Source organism: Cydia strobilella, chromosome 16 (genome assembly GCF_947568885.1).
Source record: "Cydia strobilella chromosome 16, ilCydStro3.1, whole genome shotgun sequence".
NCBI classification, from domain to species: Eukaryota; Metazoa; Arthropoda; class Insecta; order Lepidoptera; family Tortricidae; genus Cydia; species Cydia strobilella.
Genome location: NC_086056.1, coordinates 13,581,463 through 13,599,070, shown reverse-complemented (window position 1 = coordinate 13,599,070; position 17,608 = coordinate 13,581,463). Strand labels below are relative to the sequence as shown.

General features: G+C 38.6%; 1 protein-coding gene across 1 annotated transcript; it reads right to left on the bottom strand.

The window, feature by feature from the left end:
• Positions 1-216: 216 nt before the first annotated feature.
• LOC134748609 (synaptotagmin-16) lies at positions 217-17,608 on the bottom strand. Its single transcript, XM_063683404.1, has 11 exons — positions 17,290-17,608; positions 17,038-17,217; positions 16,072-16,163; positions 8,366-8,575; positions 6,339-6,494; positions 4,715-4,823; positions 3,946-4,109; positions 3,265-3,474; positions 2,606-2,770; positions 1,934-2,098; positions 217-1,546 (listed from the first exon to the last, which is right to left on the bottom strand). The coding sequence occupies exons 1-11, from the start codon at positions 17,324-17,326 to the stop codon at positions 1,514-1,516; spliced, it is 1,521 nt and encodes a 506-aa protein (XP_063539474.1). The 5' UTR covers positions 17,327-17,608; the 3' UTR covers positions 217-1,513.

Sequence of the window (17,608 nt, the reverse complement as noted above, 5' to 3'; positions counted from 1 at the left end):
GTATCATAGTATATTAGGTACAACAATCGATCAGACAGTTTGTAAAATAGCTCCAATGCCCAAATTACACTCATTTAATTAACATTTAGGTAAAATTTTCTCTATTCTAAATATATAGAATACCGTTAATTACCTAAAAGTACTGTAGGAACAGAAATGCTTAAAATAATATCATGTATATGGCGTATTTTAAAATAATATCCGCGTAATTATTACATACTACGAATGGATTAGTGAGTGGTTTTGTGATAATAATATCCTTATATTTATACAACCTTGGGTTATTATAATTATCCTGAGATTATGTTAAAAATATTGAAACAAACGTTACGAGAAATGTATTGTAGTGTCGTAGAATCAGTGGTGTCGTTATTGTAAAACTAATTCTATGTATTATCTTTAAAAGCATACGATACATTATGTACTGGTCGGGATGATTAAATTGCGTATATTAATAAATTGTCAATTTACTTTTACAGCTACTTAAATTCGAGATATACTGCGAATTTTTAAATAACTATATCATTAAAAATTTTGACGGTTTTCTATCACTATTTTTGTGTTTACTAACAGTTTTCAAAAGAAGAATATATAATGTATACGAGAATAATTGCTTAATAGTATGTATGTGTAGTACCTATATACCGTATCCTACTCTCACCAGTATTGTGCGCTGCGAGTCGTCCCTTCATATAAAATGCTACTTACGATAACACTAACTTTTGGAATACGAGTAAAATATTCATACAAACAATTGTTTCAAAAGTACTCTTACTCTATGTTTACATTACAACATTCAAATTCGAAATTAAATCAATACGAAGCCTTTCTAAGGAGTTAACATATAAATTTAAGATAAAATACAAGTATATATGTATACGTAATAGACAACGCAATTCGTATTTTATATAATATCTATAAGCTTCGTAGGCAGAAGATAAAAGACAGATTTTCCACAGTTTTTCGTACAAATTCGAACAACCATTTGACGATAGATTCTAAAGAGCAACATGTGTATATAAATATATACCTATTCTATGTATAAATATAACATGGGACAAAGATATTCATGCGTAAAACGCTATTGTAATATTTGGAAAAGCTATTACGAGAACTGAACGAAGAATAGAACAATTCCCTTATAATGCGTTAAATCTACAATTTAAGCCATCAATACTATATATTGGAGTTTATTTAAAACACATACATTTTTAGTAGAATTTTGAAAATCCGTAAAATATTTGTAACATCAAATTCAATCAGTCAGAAACATGTGTGCCTCTCACACACTCGTGGTATCGACACACCAATGCAAAAGTGATCTGCATCTGCAGTGCAGTCAATACAAAGCTTGCTCGCGAAAAGATCTGGAGATCTGGAACATTAGCGAGTGGGGGCCAGGCCGGAGGCCGCGGGGCGAGTCCACTCGAGTCGGCGAGGCCGAGGCAGGGGCGAAGGGCCCTGGTGAAGTCAGTTCTCAAGCCGGCGCGGCGGCGCACTAGGTCGGTGAGCGTCAGGACTCCAATAGCACGTGCCAGCGTTGGACCTGGCAATTAAGAATTGATTTAAATACAACGTTTTTACCTTCCACTTGCATGGCATGACCGACACTTGAGTACCTACTCAAACGCCTACCTGCTTTCTTCACGCAGGGATATTTAAAGAAACCTGGAGATTAAATTATCTCACATTCATTCGCTAAAGTGAGACTAGACAAACGTGAGACAAATCGTGAGTCGGGATATCGTTATTGTTAAATATACTATACGGCCTCGCTTCAAAGTTCCTGCCAATGACGCTCCTCGTTACGGCTCAGGAGCTGTGCCGCACATTAACTGTCATCACCAAACTGATATCATCATTGTCACCTCCTATAACGTGAGATGCAATACAACAGCGGCGTCTAAATGATATAGCAATCAACACAACGTACTTGTTCCCCATGTCCCTCGCAGAGCTCCTGCCAATGGCGCTCCTCGTCACGACCCGAGGGGCTGTGCCCCAGCGAGAACCAGCCCACCATCTCGTTCCGTTTCACACTGCGACGCCACCACACCGATACCATCAGCGTCACTTCTGTTATTTGAAACAGGGCCACCTACAACACAGATGATAGGTTGAAAGAGCCATTAAATAAAATTTTCACCACACCAACTAGTAAAGGCTCTCTTGATTGTTGAAAAACTAATGAGAAGGTTGCATTTTATCCACATATGTGGCAAAATAATCTGAAGGAAATTTTGAGTTGTTTCCTCTATTTCTAAAGATTTTATTTTTCGAAACACTCGCTCGTGTTTCCGTTTTGGAATCTTTCGCTTGCTCGGGTGTCAATATTAGCACGAAACTTTGCCCCTTGTACAAATAACTATTACCTAAGCTGCTTAAGATTGACTCAACATTAGAAATTGGAGGAGAGCATAATTAATGAAGTTATAACTTATTAGATTAAGTAGTCTACGTCATGTCCTTACATTTGCAACAGCTTCCGTGCGTAGCTTATAGGTACTAGTTCACTCGTACACTTATGTGCGTAGTCCTACGTATTCCTTTTGGACTTCAATTTAATAACAATTGACGTAAACTCCCCACTGGATTGAAAACGTACCTGGAAGATAAAGAGCTCCTTATAGAGCGGGTTGGACTGCGCGCGACGCGTCGTGGATTTGCAGCGGCCCATTTCCATGCCCAGCGAGCTGATGAGGCTCAACTTCACGTACGTGTCCGGCGCCTTGTTGGGAGACAGCTTGCGGAAGTGTGTGCCTTTTATCACCTGCGCAAAATTGTATTAGAAATATTTAAATATCAAGGTTGTATAAGTAAACGCAAATGTGTGGCTCTAAATTCCTTCCATTTTTTTTGCCACAAAAAACGTTGTAATTAAAACATACGCTTTCGAAGTTTGTGGACCAAACGCCGATTGGACTTCAGATTAGAATTAAGTATGAATGACATCAGAAGTAAATGGACTATTTAGAGTATTTTTTCTGTTTGAGGTTGGTGTCGTCATTGTCACCTTTTCTCGCACTGTAGATCGTTTTAAGTAGAACTGCTTCAACGGTCGATGTCCAACGACAAACTTGATAGTATTTTTTTATACTACGTCGGTGGCAAACAATGCCCGCCTGATGTTAAGCTGACTCACATGCGTTACATGCACAGAGTTACATGCGCGTTGTCTACCCTAACACTCTCCTCCCTCGTTAATTTGTTGAACCTGGCTAAAATTCCAATACTCACAAAGTGACAGAATCACACGGTTCATACCTCCACAGATAAATGTCCTGTGATTGAACTGTACTGCAGTCCAAGCAGCAGTTCCGGAGCGGAGCGGGCGCTGCAACATGAAGATGCGGAATCTGAGCGAGCCAAGCTGCAGGCCTCACCACCACCCGTCGGCGTAGTCGTCGTGATGGACGATGGAGACGCCAATACACCGGACATGGACATGGAGTGGTTCAGTTCTAGTTTCGGGAGCTGTGAACAATATTGACAGTTGAAATATTTGTTGTATTAATCCCACGAAGTCACAAAAACACTTCCACTGTAGTGGGGCGATGGCTATGATAGCGGGGTGTGAGGTGTGAGCACGGCAGCTGCTTAGTGGCGTCGCGCGCGTAACACGGTGGCGGCACGGGGCATGAAGTTACGCTGCGTAAGCTGCGTTGCAGTACAGGATGCGCGAGCGATGTGCTTTCAAAAATCCTAATATTGGCTGTACTTTATGGCTTATTTCGCTTTTATTTTAATCAGAAACTGATATAAGTATGTAAAGGAAAGGGCTTAGAGAAAATAGGACGGAATAAATGATGTTAGCTAACTAATCTGTCATAATTGTTTAAGTACCTCCCAAGTAGCACAGATAGTTGTATAACTCACTTTTAGTTCTATTTAACGCTCGGTGCGTAATAAGACAATTATAAGAGCTTTTTTTAACTTAATAGTTACCTGAAGGCTAGCCTGCTGCCGCGGCGCCAGCTGCAGCCACAGGCTGTTCTCTAGCTCTAGGTTAAGTGTCGCGAAGGATACGGCCGCCTCGCCTAGGAGGCGCTGCCGCCGCATGCGCTCGCAGCCGTAGATGCGGATTCGAAGTCCTAATCCGTATACGTCCTCTGCGAATAGATTGAAAATTGTTCAGTTTAGTACCTAATGGTTATTTTTAGATAAAAGCGGTAAGGTTGTAGAGGGTAATTGCTAAATTAACTCGGTCTAGTTAACTCATACACTGCGAAGCTTCCAGGTTTCCTGGTATGTAGCAACAATGCATTGTGGAAGAAATGTGTCGTGATGAGTGATAAATGAAACAAGATAAAGGTTAAATAATGAGAATGACACACATGCACGCTGTGTCATTGTGCGCTGAAAGTCTAGAGTGCAGGAGTTCCCAACAGTTTTGCGTTTGGCTCCCCAAAGGTATACAAAGAATGAAATGAATTTTGTCGGGAAGGGAGTTCAAAGGGTCTACCGTGAAAATAGAAATTTCGTTATCTGCCTGTTATTGCTGGAATATTTATGCAAGAGTGATAGGGAGGAAGATAACAAAATTTCGAGTTTCGCGGTAGGCCCTCAGTGCCACCTATTATTCTCAAATTGTAATGTTTAACCATGGTAACTCCAGGTTTAACAGGTTAACCCCGGGTTAGTGGATTGCTGCAAGTGGCACTTAGATGTCCATTGAGTTGGAATTAAATTCTTGCTAAAGTGGTATTTTGTTTACCTGGGTTGATTTTATGGAGAACGAAACTTTCCATGTATTGAGGATTTTCACCATTTCGTATCTTTGATTTGAACTTTTGCCTCTTCAATGGTAGAAGGACTATTCGCACCTGTAAGCAACAGTTTAAGATTTATAAAATTAATTAATTATTCCTTATAGGTACATTTACTCGTGTCTGTAAAGTCAATTGACATTCGTCGTAGAGATCATTAATCAATTAATTTCAGCGTTCGATTCCGCCGTTAGATAATAGCTTCAAAATAATTATAATCAGACAACGATGGTACCCTGTTGAAACATAATAATAGAGAAAGAAAATGTTCCCAAAAATTGCCCGCTTAATATACAGGACCTTTATCGTCACCCGCCGTGTCATGTCACCTCTAAATGAACCCCGGTAAACTTAGCTCGTGTATTGTTCACACGAGTGATGGACCCTCTAATTAAATACTTAACATTCAGAGGATTCTATATAATCTTCGCTTTTCTATTGCTCGTGTAGGTATTCGCAAATTAAATAAGAAGACGCGCGCTGTAAATGAATTTACCACTTCAGTCAACTATTTTTTTAAAAAGATTTTGTGTTATCTTTACTGTAATTTGATCCGATTTTGTCGGAGGGGTGCTGACCTGCAGTGAATGCGGCCGTACATTTGCTTCTAAAATCGGTTACGCACCTGAGAGTTCACGAGCGTCGCTCTCAATAATCAGTACTGAATAGTCACCGTGGTCGAAACCGGCCAGGACAGTAGTATGTAGTAGTATAATTTGATTAATTGACAATCGGGAGGATATTGCTAAAAACGACACAGGCTAAGTGCGTTGACAACTCGCAGTAACCGAGCTTCTACTGGTTAGTGTCATCGCGCTTGCGTCTCGCCGTCAGTGCGGGGACGGCTCATTTACTGCCTGTGATTCCCCCATAGGCGCCGCGCCGCTGATGCCACGGGCGCTGTAAGTGCGCTGTTGCCCACCCGCAACCGCAACCGCTATGTTACCCAGCCTTAGCCGTATGTATTAGTCAGCAGCAGAAGTTGCTAAGCGGGCGAGGTGTTCAAAATGATCTTGAAGCGACTTTATTGTTAAGAGAATATGAGCGCGTCAAGGTATTTTTGAACGGGGTCCCTTTGTTTGACATAATTATTGAAAGTCATAATGACGTAATGATTGTCATATTATCATTAGTCATAATTCTGAAACCGTTAACTTCAGGATTTTCCTAAGGTCTATAGATAGGTTAGGTTAGGTTTGTTTTATGGCAATCCTGAAAAGTTACGCGTTTCAGAGAAAAACCAAATTATGACTAACGAAAATGTGGACAAACACATTATGACTTAAACTTTATGGGAAAAAATAGAGACCCATTTTGAACACTTCGCCCGCTTAGCAACTTCTACTGCTGACTGTACCTACAGTCAACGTCAAAGATATGATTACACTTTGCACCTTACTCCCTTGTAATAAGGCGAAAAATGTAAACATATCTTTGATGTTGACTATACCCACATTTCCGAGGTGTTTCTGTTACGTAATGGTTGACGACTAGTTGACGGCGAGCGAATGAGTTTGGGCGGCGCTGGTCTGGTTCTCAGCTTTTAGGTGTGCTGCAAATTTGAACCCTGACCTGACTCTGCAGCAGCGGTTGCGGCGTGCGCTGTGGCAACGCGCGCGCCTGCAGCACGTGCACCGTCATGCTGCGGACCGGCGCGTCATACAGCAGGGTTAGTTCCACGGAGCCGCGTTCTTGACTGCTGCTCTCTCCGCAGAGGAGTGATGTATCCTGAGGGCAGATGATTAGCTTAGTTTAAAATCAAGCAAGGGAGAAATATGATGACGATGATTCTCTTGGCCAATTTCAACCACAGCAACAGTTCTGGAATCCTTAGGTATTTTTTTCTCACTGCTGTTGCTGTTATGCTGTTAATAGTGTTGCTGTTGTGATTTTAGTACTTACGAACACTCGTCACACACACACACACACACACACACACACACACACACACACACACACACACACACACACTTTGGGAAAGTACACACTAAAGCTGCTAGAGATAAAAAAATAAATGAAGCGGACTAAGGTAATTTTAAAAATCAGTCGATTAAGGTTTAAACTTGTGTTGTTTCTGAATCTTCAGTAGACAAGAGTAGTGGTGTTGACCGTCGAATTCATCAATAATTCACATATAAGTAATCTCTAATGTACGATTCCTACCGACCGGCTGGAGTAAGGCCGCGCCGGAGCGCATTTTCAATGTGCCTATACATTATGTATGGCAGAAGCGATGGAATCCGTTCGGAGCCGACCGCGTCTGCGAGCGGCCGACCGGCTTGCGCCAGTACAAATGTGAAATGTGCTTCGACGCTAATAATTAAGTACCCTTGACGAAAATTCCTACGATAAAGCAGTTTACGTTAGGAAAAGACATTAAATAAATATAAATACTTTCCTCTTTAACACCCTAATGTAACCCATTTATTAGCGCCAGGTCAAGGAACAGTTTAATAGGGCTATTAAATACTGAAGCGACACCTCTACCCCCTGACCTGTTAAATCTTTCCACGCGAAGCAATTAAACGCATGCAAATGAAATAAACCCCCATTTATATGATAAAAGGACATCAAAAAAACTAAAAGAAAATCGGTTCATCCGTTTGGGAGCTATGATACCACAGACAGATACACAGATACACAGACAGACACGTTAAACTTATAACACCCCTCTCTTTTTGCGTCGGGGGTTAAAAACTAAAAAAATTATGAGTTTTACGTAAATAAAAATACCGCTAGCTATAATAATAATTTATGCGTACTTGACACTTACTTTGCATTAGTAATATGTTATCAAATAGGGTCATTGCGCTAGTTTCCGTCCATGCTCTAGTTTTCGTCCACTTGACGGATTAGCAAATAATATATTTCATTGTTAATTTACTACTTGAAAAATATCATTTTTATGTAGATAGATATATTGTTGACAATAATTAAGATTGCAATAAGTCAAAATTTGTTTAGCAATGTAGAGGTTTATATTCAAATTTCGCCAAGTGGACGAAAACTAGAGCTGGACGAAAACTAGCGCAATGACCCTATAGACAGTGCAAAAAACAAATACAATACCGCGAACTTTACACATGTCTAGAAAGAGCAACTAATGTATATTTACTTACTATTTTACCATTCTACTTTTTAAAACTTCAACTTTTAAAGTTTTAAAAACCCGTCCTCATATTCGATGGTCCTTCGATCCGGATTGAGATCCCATATCTCGCTAAGAAGAACTATAGATGCTAGATTGAATACATATTTGATTAATAGGTAGAAATAAGATGTCTTCTACTTAAATTATGAACGATGACGTCGCTGTCCACGCTGCTCTGAGCCTCAAGCGTGTGGATGTACTCGGCCTGTCCTTGTCGCTCGCAGGTTGCGCTTCCGTGGCGCCGTCTCAACCAACATCTACAAGTAGAATAGATGTTGGTTGATACGGCACGACTGTAAGTTTACATTATGAACGAACACTACACTGTCCACGCTGCTCTGAACCTCAAGCGTGTGGATGTACTCGGCCCACCGCGGCACCACATCGCCTGTCCTTGTCGCTCGCAGGTTGCGCTTCCGTAGCGCCGTCTCGACCAACATCTACTTACATTATGAACGATGACGTCGCTGTCCACGCTGCTCTGAGCCTCAAGCGTGTGGATGTACTCGGCTCGCCGCGGCACCACATCGTCTATCCTTGTCTCTCGCAGGGTGCTCTCCCGTAGCGCCGTCTCGACCAGCTCCACCTCCACTCCTGCTTTTATTGGTGCTGCGTTCTCGTTCTTCTCTTCGTAGTGGCATCCCACTTCTTCTTTATCCTGTTTGGAAGAGTTTGATTAGAATTTTTTTACTTAGTTGGCAACATATGGGCAGATAAATTTAATTACTATAAGTGCTAGTATTCATTAGTATTGACAATAGAATGGGCATTGGGCATAGACAATGAAAAACTGTAAAATATTGTAGTTTCAAATTCGAATTTGTAACAAGATTGTCAAGCGTTTTAAAATCCTGTTACCACAAAACGCGTACCGTCGTACCTACAGCGCCATCTACTTTCAGCTGACACATTTACGACTGCGATGCTTAGACGTCTTAGTATTGTTTTTTATTTAGTAATAAAATAATAACTAAAGAAGTAGATAAAAAAAGAGCTCAACATAATGTCGCTATTTTAGCAAAGGAAAAAAATAGTCTGGCGAGCTGAAAATACGAGTCTCGAGGTGGAATATTAATATCTAGGTTATGGTCACCGCCATCCTTTTGCATAAATATATACTTATTGTTTCACTAGGTATAGTCAGGCTAAGCTAACTCTGCAGCGTGTTTGATAGCACAGTGTGGAAGTGTTATCATAAACCTCGAACTTCTATGAAATTATGACTTTTAAAATAACACGCACACTTTTGTGTTATCAAAGACACTGCTGAGAGTGCTGAGTTAGCTTAGCTGACCTGACTCGTAACACTAATAGACTAGACTAAAACTTTTTCATTTGTTTGGGAGCATTCCCATATTTTTCCTTTAAATTCAATTCCATTAAAAAAAAATTTATTACATACAGACCCTGGCGTTTTTTTGGGTTAATTCCGTACCTCAAAAGGAAAAAACGGAACCCTTATAGGATCACTCCTGCGTCTGTCTGTCTGTCTGTCCGTACCGTCTGTCACAGCCGAGTTTCTCCGAAACTACTGGACCAATTAAGTTAAAATTTGGTATACATATGTAAGTTTGTGACCCAAAGACGGACATGTAACGTAAACAAATGAATTTTAAACATGGGGGCCGCTTTTGGGGGACTTTAAACGAGAAAATTAAAAAAATAAGTTTTTCAAACTATTTCGTGTTACATATCAAATGAAAGAGCTTATTGTGAGAATCTCAAATACATATATTTTTTATAATTTTCGGAAAAACATTAGAAGTTATTCAAGAAAATAGGCAAAAAATTACCATTCCCCCCCTTTATCTCCGAAACTACCGGGTCTAAAAGATTGATAAAAATACACAAAATAGTTCTTTACCTATAGATTACAGGAAAACCTAATAAAAATATGCAGTCAAGCGTGAGTAGGACTTAATTACTTAGTTTTTGATCCGACCCCTACGGGTTTTTTAAAGACATTTCACTCACGTTTCACATAAAAAATACATTGTTTAAATTGTGTAATGTACGGAACCCTTAGAACGCGAGTCCGACTCGCACTTGGCCGGTTTTATTTTATTTAAGATGCTAACATGAGAATTTTTGTTATGTAAGTTATAAAATGTAAAATAAGTGTAGCTTAATTTTGAGTAACTCTCAGAGGATGCTTGACGCTTTACAGATCTTGTACTATTTTTGGCAATGGTTGTTATTTGAATAGGTTTAAGGTAACTTGGTAGTGAAAAAGACAAAAACTGCTTTTTCACATCACCATTCCGGTAAAAGGGCTTTTTCTTCCCTGCTATGAAAGATCAAAGTGGCACTTTCTTCCCTGCTAGGAAGAATCAAAGGGACACTTTTCTATTATAGGCTAGGACACTATTTCTTTACTTTTTTGCACACTTTTTTCGTTGAAAAAATATTTTGAAACGAAATAATTTCCTCATAAGTGATGACAAAAGCAGTATATGTCGCATGGTAGCAATAGTTATTTGTTATACAAGGGTGCAAAGTTGTATTTTACCCGCGAGTGTTTTAACACACGAGAAGTAAAATACATTTGCACCCGTGTGTAACACAAAACTTTTCCCCTCACTATAGCGAGGAAAGTGCAACATCCACAGGCGTAAGATCATCTTCATCAACTGGAATCACTCAATTTTTTACCATATTATAACAAAAAACTGGAAATTCTGTACTTTTACGTGAGAAGTTTTTAAGTAAAATTTTTGTTGACAATGTTGACATTTCTGACGTATGAAATGTCAATGATGCGTTTTGAAATTGCATCGACTTAACTTGTGCGTTCAGAATTATATTTAACATAATTATTAAAAAACAAACGTTTATTATGGAATTTTAAGGTTTATGACTTAAAATCATTAAATAAAGCTAAATCTGGTATTTTTTATTGAATTCTCAAACCATTTATTTAATGATAATTAATATCGAACGAACCATTATTATGAGCGTTTTACGTTTTGTTATCAGTCAAGCTACTTAAACACGCTCCATCCAAGGTCAAATTACTTTCCCCACTAGTGGATAAAATGCGTTTTTCTCCGCTTGTTTTAAAGGATAAAAGATGGCTTTCCGAGCTAGTGAGGGGAAAAATTATTTCCACTTTGGGCGTTAAGACTTGAATCCCTCACTGTGCTCAGGATTCTATTTTAAAATCCCTCGCTACGCTCGGGATTCAATTAATGAACACGACTGCTACTTTCTTTTATGCTTTAACACTTCTCCGCCATGCGTTACCTAACAACGGAAGTATACTGTGATAATATGTGAAAACCAATTAATTAATCTTGTTCCTGAAAAATCACTAAAGTTAGACTTCAACAAAGGTTACTTAACTTAACCCCACGTATGCCGGCTGTCAAATTTGATCATTGAAAAAGTGACCATGATATTTCAAACAATAGATTTAAATTCCCACGCACGGATCCGTGTTTAAGCATACTTACTTAGTCAATGACTCACACGTCTGTTATTCTAAACGTGGGTAGATGTATACTTTAAACTTTGTGACGCCACGTCAAAATGTCAAACATGTCAGTCGTCATTAATTATTTACTCGACACGGCGGCCAAGGGCAATCCAATTACAGTGAGCGTAAACAAGTCACATTCGCTGTCAGAAGCCAAAACAAATGTGGCAGGCGAGTTACATGACGTGATTTCACACCCGTTTCCATGGAGACTGTATAAAGGAGCCAAATCTCTATGTGTAAAAATTGTCTATCAAAAAACAGTAATTAGGCGGCGCCACCATACACCGAAATACTACCAAAAACAACCTACGTAATTTGGTCGGGTTATTTGTTTGCTTTATATGGTTCATGTTATACTCATTACTCATGTCCCAGAGCCTAACTAGCGCCACCGGAGAGATTAGGAACTATTATTTAAAGCTTAACGCGGTCACTTTTACAACAATTCTGCCATAAGAGATTGCGATCCTTTCTATACCATCCATACCCGTTTCTCTATCCCGAATATCATGACACCCAAGTCCCCCAAAATCCTGACATTTCAGGGCGAATCCTAACGTATGGCAACCCTAGTTTCGGCTAATGTAAGCCAAAATAGGATCTTAATTAATCTGTGACCAAATTGTGTGAACACCACACCTTGATGGAACAAAAACTAAGTATAAACGTGATATATTCAATATATGACATTTTCACGCTTTTTCATTGCAAATAGCATGCAATGTTAGCTTGGTCCGAGTCTAACGATAACTTACCATGATTAAGTGGTGTCTAAGATACGGGTAACGTGCATATATGACATAATAAATTCAACCTCTTAAAATGTTATTACCTAATAAGTAATAAACCACAATTTTATGACATCGTGCGTGGGAAGGTTATTACGAGTATGAGGATAAGTAGGTATTTTAGCGATAAAGTTATACTTGTTTCCGATATTGATGAACTATATATAAGTACCTACATATTGGCACTAATATTTTTCAAAATAGGAATAATTATCGAATATCTATGAAAAGGGAATAATAAAAATGAAAATAAGAATAGGGTACCTAAAATTATTCTATTATGAGTAAATAGTTCTATTTCATGCTTCTTTAAATATACTTTATAACTAAATACAAATTATATTATATTGCATGCTCTCTCTGTTTCAATTCGGGGTATTAAGTTTTTGTCAAGAATTTCATTTCATGTGAATTTTTCTATTGCAGACTGTATTTTCCTTTGAGACGATTCTAACAAACCCAAAGTCAATGTAAATTCGTAATGTAGTTTCTATGGCCGTCTTCGACCTCCATCATCAGATTAATATCAGGTACTCGTACATTGTCACCGATCTTTAAGTATGGTAAGTACCTAATTTCAGCTCAATTTGATACCAACAAAGTGGTCAAAAAACTGCCTGCCAATTTTGATGACAATTTACGTATAAATGCAAATACAATTTAAATAAATTCTTTATTAATAAATAATAAATTATTTATAAATAAATGATAAATTCTTTATATAGAAAAACATAGTCATACATTTCACATTAGGTTAAGAATATCTTATAATGTACGTCTTTTTAATGACTTCCACCTGAACTAGGAAAATCCTGTATCTCAGGTAGAGAAAAATAAATTACAAAAAGGAAAACTTATGAGTTTTTGTTTGCATTTAGGTAGGCATCAATTAGATATTAGAATTATTAGATAAGTTTACAGTTAATAAAAGCTTGTCAAATTGTTACAAATATCATCTGTATCTACTTCTTACATTTCTTAAGAGGCCCGCTGATTATCAGTCCGCCGGACGATATCAGCCTGTTAGAACCAAAATTTGACAGTTCCGAACAACTGACAGGCCGATAGGTATCGTCCGGCGGACTGGTAATCAGTGGGCCCCTTTATTTAGAAAAGTATGTTAGTTTAGTATGTTAACCGTCTGTTAATTTTAAGATTGCGTTGTTTAAAATAAATTATTTTCTCTTATACATTTACATATCATTTCAGGTAAAGAGCGCATCGGAGTTAATTGAACCCGATCGCGATTATAGTGTTGCGAGAGTCGCGAATCGCCGCAATCGCAGGATTTGCCAGTTTAATTATAAATGGCCGATGTTGACACCGTCTGGGACGAATCTGGGGCGACTCTTGCGGTTGCGAAACTATACTTGCACAGCTTCATGAAACCTTATTATTGTGAACTTTAAGAACAAATTAAATTACATTCTTATGAAAATATTTCAATTTGTGTTTTTACAAGTAGTCACACTACCCCGACGAGTATTTATTTCGTTTATTGTGAACTTTTTACAAATTTTAGCCAGTACTTAAATATATTAAAACGGGTTACTCACGTATATTTTAAGTAGAAAAGTTCTCGACATGTTTCGCTTCTTAACGAGGAGCATCAACGGTGCACGCGTTGGCGGAGCTGTTGGCTCACGTTGATGCTACTCGTTATGGAGCGAAACATATCTAGCAATTTTCGACTTTTAATATAGGTACTCTATTTAATATGTCTGTCTCACGAAAATTCTGTTGTTAAAAAGAAATTCGTAGTTATTCTTTTTAGGGTTCCGTACCCAAAGGGTAAAACGGGACCCTATTACTAAGCCCCCGCTGTCCGTCTGTCTGTCACCAGGCTGTATCTTATGAACCGTGAGCTAGACAGTTGAATGTTTCACAGATGATGTATTCCTGTTGCCGCTATAACAACGAATACTAAAAATAGAATAAAATAAATATTTAAGTGGGGCTCCCATACAACAAATGTGATTTTATTGCCGTATTTTGCGTAATGGTACGGAACCCTTCGTGCGCGAGTCCGTCTAGCACTTGGTCGGTTTTTTGACCAACTTTACAAAACAATATCTGCAAGAAGTAATTGTGAACCCGGTAGAGGCTGTAAAGGTCTACAGTTGCTACGCCGTAGTCGCGCTACGAGCCGTAGCAGGCTGTTTAAAATAGTAGAAGCTAGTGACTTTAGTGAAAACTGATGGCTATTTTCAAAAAAACTACAGTAAAAAACCGGCCAAGTGCGAGTCGGACTCGCGCACGAATGGTTCCGTACCTCTACGCAAAAAACGGCAAACAAAATCACGTTTGAAGTATGGGAGGCCCACTTAAATATTTATTTTATTCTTTTTTAAGTATTTGTTGTTAGTATAGCGGCAACAGAAATACATCTTCTGTGAAAATTTCAACTGTCTAGCTATCACGGTTCATGAGATACAGCCTGGTGACAGACAGACAGATAGACAGACAGACGGACAGTGGAGTCTTAGTAATAGGGTCCCGTTTTTACCCTTTGGGTACAGAACCCTAAAAATCATTGTCTGTGATCAAATTGCTGTGCAATTTAAAAAATCTGTAGACGCAACAGCATTTTTCAGCACAGTTTTTTAGCCCAACAGCAAGATAATTCCTTTAGAATGGCCGTAATTTCGTAATCCTTTAATGTCAAAACAATTTACTTAACTTCAGGCAGATTTGAAAGGGTTTTCATTAAAATTTGCTCTTGCACTTATTACTTATTATTCAAAACCAGTTTCATAAAAATATAGGCCGTTTTGAGTTCACTGTAAAATATACTCAAAAGTAAATAGATTAGTCTCGTTCATTATTTATTTAAATCTTCATATGCAGAAGGCAACTGTTGGGGGTCAGGATTAAACAATAAAAAAAAATTTTTTGACTCGGTCGCCTTTGATCACGTTTCACTTACAGCTGTTTCCTTTGATATAAAAACAGCAGAGCAACGTGATATCTAACAAGTCGTGCCCTTGGTTAAAACAAAAACGTATCTTCAGACTCCCTTTGTCTTATAAAGGTTGTCTTATCAGGGTAGTAAAATACTGAGTAAAACAGAAAACAGTACAGAAAGTAAAACAGTTTAGAAAAAAAAACAATTAATATTGTGCAACAAGTAAGAACATCTTCAGCAATAATATCCTGTACAATGAAAAGTATAAAAATATCTAAACAAATTTTATTTATGACGCTATAAGAGCATATATGCCGTATACATTCGGGTAGTTTATGATCACCACCAAATGTCGAGTAATATCCGGCAATCTCACATAATTCTTCATATTAGAGTTAATTTTCGAAATTATTCGACATTCGTGATTCGATTTTACCTATTTTGCGAGCTTCGTTTTACAAAATACTAAAGTTGCAGGTGGCTACACAAATGTGAGTGGATAAATAAGGAATTGCACTACAAAATTGCTCCGTTTGTGCAAGATTTAGACGTACCATACACGGGCCAAAATTAAGCATCGAAATCTCTAGTCGGGCTAAGTTAACTCTGCAAGCTATGACAAAGTGTGTATCATGATTAATGTAAAATGTCTATGAAAATATGCCGTTTATGCCTTACTTTGTTCTATTCATGTCGGTGCATAGTTAGCTTAGACGGACTCTGTGGTCTCGGAATATTCTCTATGGCACCTGTTGTTTTGTATGGTGTCATAGATAACATTACGTGACCATAGAGATTTCGGGACTCAATTTCAGCCCGGGGCGCCTGGCTTCTAGAGACGTTACAACTTATAGCATGTGATTTTTAGATAATTGCTGGCTTAGTAGGTGCAACGATTTCAATCGATCGTCCAAATGCCGCAATGTATTGCAAATCACATGCGATTATCGGTGACGTTTGGAGAGGCCATTATAATGTCTCACCTGCTGTATGCGCAAGCGCTGCTCTTCGTCGTCGTCTGACGCCTCGAACGCGAATATTCGGTCGGGATAATGGATCGGTTTCGACAAAGTATCTATAACAACACAGACGTACGGACAACGTCAATCGATATATACGCAGTACTAATCAATTATACTATATGTAATCTAGCTATTTATATATATATAAACAAAACAACTACTTATACTTAACTACTAAGTGTAAGTCTTTAGCGGTAATACGGATGCGTTTGGAGCAAAAGTATGGAAACGAACGTTTGTAGATATATCTTGGATTCTCTTTTTAATCAAGTTATCCTTAGAAGTTATACTGATCTAAAATTGATTGTGTTTGTAGTTTAAGACAGAAAATCCTATAAATAGCATTTATAGGAGCTTGTGGAAATGTACAAAGCACCCTTAAAATTTTAAGTAAGTATCATCATGCTCCGCGATTTTTGAGCCATTTAGGGTCCTAGATAAATTGGTTTTTAAATACTTACGCAATGGAAGGTCCAATTTAGCTGGAACCCTAAATGGCTTAACAATCACGGAGCGTGACTGTACCTATGTTTAGTTTATGAAAATGGAAAGTTAAATTTACACACTGAAAGTAGTAGGAAAATTTCTCTATAATTTAACTACGTATATTAAAAGTAGGTATCAGTTTACAGTGAAAAATAAAAACAAAAGAACCTCCAACTAAAAATAAACCAACCTTGCTACAAACGCACCCTACAGTAAAGATTAAGTGCTAAAGATAGCAGATAACGAACATTAATGTTGTCCTTACTTAGCATGGAACCTAGCGTTCTGCGCCCTTGACTCTACTACACTAAAAAATAAATTAATGCTATGACGGCTTCACAGGCCTTCGCTAGCGTTTAACATACTCGATCAAATATTCATAACAAAATCGATAAACTATGTTAACTGTGTTCTCTAGATTTCTCTTCAAGTTAAGAATACCGTGAGCATTGTCGAGAGTGAGGCAGGGCGCGTCGGGTCCCGCGTTGACTGCGAGGACCCCGTGGCAGCCCTTCCGCGTGAAGACCGCTCCGTGGCACCACCGTCTCCCCAGAAACAGCAGCACCACCAGCACAACAGCAGCGAATGCCGCTACGGCACTTATATACGCCGTCGCTTCCACTACGGACAACAACAACACTTGCACAACACTTTCATTTAAACCGAAGCAATTTTACATCTAATTACTCATACCATTTGTCGGATTGATAGGACCGATGTTAGCCACCATCGTGACTCATGTGGTTCTGAGTCGCATGTTTAGTTTAAGACGTGAGTTGAATAAAAGGCAGGGAAATAATCAGGACGTGTTGGCACGGTCTGGCTGTCAAAGACGCGCATGCGCGCTGCGGCAGAGGCTCGGCGGGGGTGTGTAGGGATAGGACTGCGCGCTATAGGGCAAGATCGAGGCTATTCACAAACTGTTATACATCAGTAAGCTCTGTTTTGTACTCGCCTGTGAGCTCAACCTAGTATAAATTGGTACTGAGATGCGGTAAGCCCACGCGCACAG